General features: G+C 49.8%; 1 protein-coding gene across 2 annotated transcripts in view; it reads left to right on the top strand.

Moving 5' to 3' along the window:
* Window positions 1-1,473: 1,473 nt before the first annotated feature.
* Window positions 1,474-7,716, top strand: part of CRHR2 (corticotropin releasing hormone receptor 2) — a 161,330-nt gene continuing 155,087 nt past the window's right edge. For both annotated transcript variants that reach the window (XM_049798716.1, XM_049798715.1), the window contains exon 1: window positions 1,474-1,647. In XM_049798716.1, the coding sequence (XP_049654673.1) occupies window positions 1,582-1,647 (66 nt within the window). In that variant the 5' untranslated portion in view covers window positions 1,474-1,581. The remainder of the gene's footprint in view (window positions 1,648-7,716) is intronic.

The following is a 7,716-nucleotide window of genomic DNA, read 5'->3' as shown; positions in this document are numbered from 1 at the left end:
AGTCTAACAATACCACAAACGCATCCATTGTATGGAGAGGCCTAGCTGGATGCAGAAGGCAGGGAGTAATTAGTCTCTGTTAGGCCCAGGAACTTATGGGCTCCAAAAGGATTGGGCTTCCAAATCTGTAAGACTCCAATTCCTTTAGCACCAACAGCCACCCTAGGACAATAGAGCAGAGGGCCAGGAGCCCCCTGGGCAAGTGTGTCAGTGTGCATATGGCAGGAAGATATGGGGTGACCTTGTTTTGCCTTTGCTTGTATAGGGGTCCAGTCTGGCAAGTATCCATAGATGGGAAGACCAGGACAAATGTCTCTTGTTTCAGAGACCAAGTGCACAAGAAACAGCTACACAGGCTGCTTTGGGGCTGCCTGGCTAGGAGGATGTACATTCCCAGCTGAGACATGCCGTTGGGGAGTCTTACAAGGTTTGGTGCTGGGGAAGAAAAGGCTTCCCATTGCAGCTGGGGAATAGCACAGGGGATGCTCCACAGGCTTGCAGATTTGGGGTAAGGTGTGCTGGTGAATTTGGTGACCAACAGGCTGGAACTCTTTTGCCCCTGGGGTACCCAGCAAGCCTGGAGAGTTTCTCCTCATTGTCTTGGAGGTGGAGGTCCTCATTGTGCCTATTAACATTGCATCTAAGGCTGGGTGGGTGTCCCCTTAACTCCTGGAGAATTGGCAGGTGGTTCTCACCGCACACATAGTGTCAGGGAGGATTCCTCCTCCCTTCTCAAGGCTTGTAGGGGGTCCACAATACACTTTGTGCCTGGGCAGTGGGGGAAACCCATGGCTCCTGAATATTTATGAGTAATGGTGTTAACATTGCACCTAATGCCTGGTGGGAGAGGGTGGTGGTGAGGGGATTCTTATTGCTCCTGAAGGATTGGGGGTGTGTGTGTATGCATCGCACCTAATTTTGGAAGGGGGTACACATTGCACCTAGGGCCTGGGCAGGGAGAATCTTCTTGTTCCTGGAAACTCTGAGGTAGAGAAATTCCCAATATACCGGGGGGGGGGGGGGGGGGTGGGGGGGTGGGGGGCAGAGGGGGAGGACGATCCCCATTATTTCTGGAGGCTTGTGCACAAAGCGTCCCCCTTGCACCCCGTGCTTGGGGGAAAGGGATCTCCACTGCACTTAGTGCTCGGGGAGTAGGTTACCCCATTGCTTCTGGAGGGCTGTGGGCAGTGAAATCCCTATTGGTGCCTGGTGGAGGGGGGAACCTCTCTTGCGTTCAGTGGAGGGGGAAGAGCAAGGTCCCCCTTGCTCCCGGAGGCTTTGAGGGTCGCGGTCCCACGGGGAGCCCCCAGCCGCCTCCATCCCCGAGGCATCCTGGGCGGAGGGCGGGCTTGTCTCCCCCTCCCGGCTCTCTCCCTCCCTCCCTCCCGGGGGTTTGCCCTGGGACGCGCCTGCGGCGCTGGGGCTGGCTCCTCGGCGGCGGGCGGGCAGGGGTCAAGGGCAGCAACCGGGGGGTGAGATGCCAGCGCCGGGGCAGCGCTGGGGCTCCGGCTGAGCGGGGAGCGCCAGCCCCGGGGAGACCTCCCTCACTCCCCCCACCTCCACCCCGGCCCCGCCGGCCACATGGCGGGGCGGGCACCCCAGCACAGCCTCCCGGCGGCGGCGACCGCCGCGCTTCTGCTCTTGCCCGTAAGTGCCGACGCCGGGGGAAGGGATGGCGCGGGGGCAGGGAGGGAGGGAGGGAGGGAGGGAAGGAGGGCGGGGGACGCCCCGCCACCGCGGGGAACCCGCTCGGTCTGTGAGGGAAGCGGGGGCTGTGCCCCGGCCCTCACAGGTCCCGCCCGCCTCCCCGGGGTGTTGAGGGATCCGTCCCGGTGGCCGTTACCCGCTCCCTCACAGCTGCCGCCCCTTTCCCGGGCTCTGAGAGACCCCGTCCGGGCGGCGCTTGACGGCTCCCTCACCGGTCCCGCCTGTCCCCGGGCGCTGACAGACCCCGTTTGGGGACCGTTACCCGCTCCCTCACAGGTCCCGCCTGTCCCCGGGCGCTGACAGACCCCGTTTGGGGACCGTTACCCGCTCCCTCACAGGTCCTGCCCGAACCGGGGCGCTGACAGACCCCGTTTGGGGACCGTTACCCGCTCCCTCACAGGTCCTGCCCGAACCCAGGTGCTGACAGACCCCGTTTGGGGACCGTTACCCGCTCCCTCACCGGTCCCGCCTGTCCCCGGGCGCTGACAGACCCCGTTTGGGGACCGTTACCCGCTCCCTCACAGGTCCTGCCCGAACCGGGGCGCTGACAGACCCCGTTTGGGGACCGTTACCCGCTCCCTCACCGGTCCCGCCTGTCCCCGGGCGCTGACAGACCCCGTTTGGGGACCGTTATCCGCTCCCTCACAGGTCCTGCCCGAACCCAGGTGCTGACAGACCCCGTTTGGGGACCGTTACCCGCTCCCTCACAGGTCCTGCCCGACCCCGCGTGCTGACAGACCCCGTTTGGGGACCGTTACCCGCTCCCTCACGGGTCCTGCCCGACCCCGCGTGCTGACAGACCCCGTTTGGGGACCGTTACCCGCTCCCTCACGGGTCCTGCCCGACCCCGCGTGCTGACAGACCCCGTTTGGGGACCGTTACCCGCTCCCTCACAGGTCCTGCCCGACCCCGCGTGCTGACAGACCCCGTTTGGAGATGGTTACCCGCTCCCTCACAGGTCCTGCCCGTCTCCAGGTGCTGAAACACCCTCTCCCCGTGGCCGCTCTCCTCCGGGTCCCCTCAGAGTCCCTGGGCTTAACCATGGCCCTTCTTGCTGCCCCCTTCTCTGTGAAACTCACGTCCCTGACCCCTTTCCTTGCCAGAAAAAGCCTGCCACAGGGACCCCACTGGGGTCGCAGCTGCCTGCCCCAGAGGAAAGGGGTTTTCCTGCCAGCGGGTGGCCCTGGCTGGTGCCCGTGGTCCCCACCATCTCGCCCTGGGGCCTCTCCTCGCAGCGTGTGCTCGGCATCAGTCGCTCTTTCACCGCAGGGATTGGCAAACAGGGGTGGCGAAGGGCAGGGCTCAGCTCATGCGTCCGCCCAAGTGTTTGCTCCGAGTTTCTCTGGAGTCAAATGTAAGGGAGGCTTTTCCTGGTGGTCCTTCTTCATCACAGGCTTCCTGCTGGGTGATGCTGGGATGAGGTGGAGTTAAGCTCGGCCTGTGTCAGTCTGGACTTAAAACAGCTTTCCCAGCCCACACGCCTAAGTCAGGCTGACTTCTTTGGTGGCTTGTTTGTTTTAAGTGATAGTTTTAAGTGTGGTAAGTGATATTTGCAAAACTAATGTGAGAGGTTAAGCAGGAGGTACGTTGATCTTGCGCAGAATTTGTAAAGGCTCTTCCCGCAAAATTAAAACGTGACAGTGATCCTTCTGGACTGTAGTGTAATTGGCCCACCTTTAATATTTCCTTAGATAAAGAAAGAAAATCTATTTCCTTATGTTCTGTCTTTTTTTTCCCTTTTCTCTCTGTCTAATTTACAAAGAAAGATAGAGGGAAGCCAGGTCAGGAAAAGCAACAGGCTTCAAAGGCAAGCAAGAATTTGATCTTAAAAGCTTTGCAGTAGCTTTCTTAGAAGAGAGACAATATTTTCTCAGCTCTGCCAATGTCTTTTTTCCTCAGTCAGAGATCAGTGCACATGGGATCAGGGTGCCATGGGTCTACACACTTGCTGTTTTCAACTCCAAACCCGTTCTTCGTAATCTTTGTTTCTTAGTCCTTCTTCTCTTCCAGGCTCTGTTTTCTCTTATTGATTTCTTTTGGTCCATAAAAATATTTCAGCTTATGTTTAGAGAGGGGGACTTCTTGCCAGTGAGGTTATCAAAAGTACTGAGGTACTGAGAGCTGCCCAATTCTTTTTCAATTAATCAAAAAATGTCACGTGCTTCCTGTGTAGATGTAATCTATGGACAGTTTTCCCATTCCCCTGTAACTTTGCATTTGAATTATTTATGTAAATTTTGGTAGTTACATTGCTGCTGTGAAAACAAAACAGCTGCATTGAAATTAAAAAAAAAAAGAAAAAAAAAGTAGCACAGATTAAGAATCAAAGTGTCAAGTTTCCGTAAAACGCATTGAGTCTGAGAGAAATATGTACTTTGAGTGTATTCTGAGTGTGCTTATATAGAAGAGCTTGTTTGGATGTTGCATGCTTGCGTCTTATAGAGACTTACATGTACGCCTGTGTGGTATGTGGAAGTAACGTGTTGGAAGACAATCTTCAGCCTCGTATATAGAACAGCTCTTGTTGCTCCAGTTGTAGCAAAAGCAGAGCTTTTACTGTTCTTTTGGGGTGTGTTTTCATCTGTGAATGTTGTTGGTAAATCTGTATCTCTGCTTTAGAGCTGGATGAAACTTTGCACCAAGATGCTCAAGAGCAATGTTTTAAAACTTTGGCTCAAATCCAAAGCTCTTAAGTTCCTGTTTAACTTGAAAGTACTTGAAAGTTGACTCGAAGTCAATAGCTCTGTTTACATTCGTGGACTTGAGAAAAGGCATAGCTGCTTATGGGAGCAGGCCTTTACGCGATTGAGGAAGGTTAAGTTTTCCCAGCAGCTGAGCAATTGTGTCTTATGGGAGCTGCAGGTTTGCAACACTTATGAAATGAGGCAACTTTCTAGTACAGAATTAGATCTGCCATGTGAAAATGCTGGTGCAGATGACCTGTCAGATTTCACAGGGCTGGTCAGCCAAAGGGTGAAGACTTGCACAGCAGGCTCTGAGATTTATGTTCTCTTAGAGGGTTTCTGTACATATGATACACTGGAAAATGGATTTACTTGCATGTGAAAAACAAACAAACGATAAAACAAAGGCAAATTAATCTTTTGACATTTTGATATACAGTCCTTGCTGAGTTCACGTAATTTGGAGGAGGGAGGATTATTCATCAAAAACAAAAGCAAAGCTTGCTATAATTCATATGCTCTCCTGAAGCTGTTAAAACAGCCAGAGCAGTTTGAGTATATCAGCCAGTGGTGACAAGTTAAGTAATATTCCTGGTCTGAGACTGCCAAAATTCAGTCCTACTGTGAATTAATGCAGCATAAACATTTCATCATGAGAAGCCTTTCCTGGTGTAGTATGTTGGCAGGGTTTAAATCTGTAGCCATCTTGTGGTAATTACTGGATATTTGAAGGAGGTATGCAAGGAAGAACGGCTGACGTTGGCTGACTGGTAGTTTTGCCACAAAACATTTTGGTGATACTCATAGCTGCCCTTAGCTAGAAAGAAAGCTGTCTTTAGCTTTTGTTCATATAAGGGATCTGCTTACATTTTGTTCTGTGAAGAGCGGAGGAGAAATAATGATTAAGTCCTCTAAATTCTGTGGCCTTCATACTGCAAAGCAGAGCAATGGTGTCTGCCCTGCTTCTCGCATGCCTCTGCTGAAGCTGGTGGAGGAAGACAGTGCAGGGATCTCATTGCAGAGTGTGCACTATCAGGTGCATGCTTGTTTCGTTTCAGTCTCGCAGGTTATATCTCTACTAGTACATTAAGATTGCCAGGACAGCTCTTCAGCCTTCAGGCCAAATGCCAGAGAGTGGCTTGTGCCCCTGCTATTAAGCTCCTTGAGCTTCTAAAATGGGGAGACTGTGTGCAAACTGCCCATTGAGAATGGTCCATGGTGCAGCCTCACTCCCAGATCATTCCCGGGAGGGAAGTGTTTGAGATACCGTGAGATTGCCTGGGGCAAAAATGTGGCCAGGAACCATTCTAAAAATTTAACAGTATAAATGATTAAGTACTTAAACCAGACTTTTGCACTGTTTGATTTATTAGCTTAGATGGGGTATGCTGTACTCGCATTGCTTAGGGCTCTCAATGAGTGCCTGAGGGAGGCATTTTCCTCTAAGGCAAACTCTTCATTGCTTTGAATTGAGTGATCAGCTTTCTTTGTGTTAGAGATTACTGTGGGATCCTGCTGGTGGTGTGATGATCTGAGAGATTCACAATGAGAAAACCAGGGTGGTGAATGATACTAACTTTTTAAGGAAGTGTGTTTCTGCTTTCTTTTTATTTTCATTTTTTCCTATATATTATTAAACCAAATATTTTAAAAATACTATATTAGAACAAACATTTGCACACTTCTGGATTTTTTTAATAGTTCTGCAGATTTTAGTTTTTGGGAAGGGGGGGAGGTGAGCAAATAGGGTTAGTAAAAACAGGCTATGTGTGCTGCTGAATCTGATCCTTTTAAGTTTATGTTACTTTCAAGATTGCAGCACTTGCAGATCCAAGAAGGAGGCTTTGGGGAAAAGCTGGTTTACTTTAGATTAAAATTTTATCCAGTAAATTACATTTTTGCTTTTTTACTTTTCACTCTGTGTCTATAAATTGAAACAGATAGATCAAATCTTGATAATGTACATATCCTTCTTTCTTTTAACCTACACCAATTATAATCCCAAATGTAGTCTGTTCTCTCCTGAAGTGCAAACATTAATTCTTGGATGTAAAGCTGGAGCTGTCCAGCGAGCCACAAGGCACCTCCTTGCCTCCTGTAGATATGCAATGACATGTATCAAAGTACTGCATAAATATTGTTTTTGCCTTCTTATCTTTCTATTCATAACAACCAGCTTTGACAACTAAACACTCCCTGCTGGCTTGCTTTAACAAACTATTTCTTTATAGAGAATTACTTTCTTTTACTGCCCATCCTTTTTTTAATCTTAATAGATTTGAAAATAGCTGTATTTGATTTGAGCTGGTGAGTGTTGGGTAAAGAGCTTCATGCGTTCTATTTTTTGTCTCTGAAAAGTTTGATAAATTTTGCTGTGGCCCTTATTACAAGAGAAGACAAACAGAAACGAGTAATTTACTATTGTGATCAGTCAGCTAACAAGTACTGTCTTTCAGATAAACAGCTGCTTGAATTTCATCATTCATATCCAAATGTATGAAAATTGCAGTTCCAGTTTCTGGTGCCAGTGTGGGGATGATTGTTAGATGCTTCGTGCAATGCTCTGACATATAGCATGTCATGCTTTTGTAAGCACTGATCAGTTCTTTGGGTCTGCGATCATTTGGATTGGCTCTCACAATCAGAAGTTCTGCCTGCTCTGCATCATCTTGACAAAGGCTGTGCTGTTTGGGAAGTGCTGTGGTGGTGACAGTGGCATTCTGAGAAAGCCAGTTCACAGAGATGGGTTTCGACATCCTATCCTGACCTCTGGCTCTTGAGTATCTCATTGCTGTGCAGGGGAGCCCACGTTGAGAGTCAGGTGCTGGGACCGTGCTGCTCCTGCCCATGCATGTCTCGTTCCCCAGATTGACAGCTCTATTGTGGAGCTAAATGGGTGGAGAACTTGGAAGCTGTCCTTCTCTGGGAATGATCAATTAAACGGCATGTGTTTGTACAGAAACGCAGCTTGTTTTCACTAAATAAGAAAGGAAATCCATTTGGTATTTCAAGAGCTGAAAAGTACTTCTTCAACAGAACTGTAAGAAAGTGAAACTAATTAAAGCTCTGTAAACTTTTGTGTAATCCTGGCTGAATAACTATCCACTCTGGGTTGTGTATGCCATGCCGGGAGAGTAAATAGTGAGCAATGCAGATGGAGATTAAAATACATTAGCTGTCCTCACTGCAATGCTAAACCCTTGCCCTGGTAATAGTAGCTGAAGTGCCAGAGAACTGGAAAGGAGCCACCTGCCTCCGAGGGCTATGGGATAATCTCTCTTGCTGTTACCCAGGTTCCTGGGACATGGGAGGCTTTCTGAGTGCT

Source organism: Accipiter gentilis, chromosome 4 (assembly GCF_929443795.1).
Source record: "Accipiter gentilis chromosome 4, bAccGen1.1, whole genome shotgun sequence".
Lineage (NCBI taxonomy): Eukaryota > Metazoa > Chordata > Aves > Accipitriformes > Accipitridae > Astur > Astur gentilis.
Note: the sequence above shows the minus strand (reverse complement) of the source record. Positions and strands in the feature narration are given on the sequence as shown.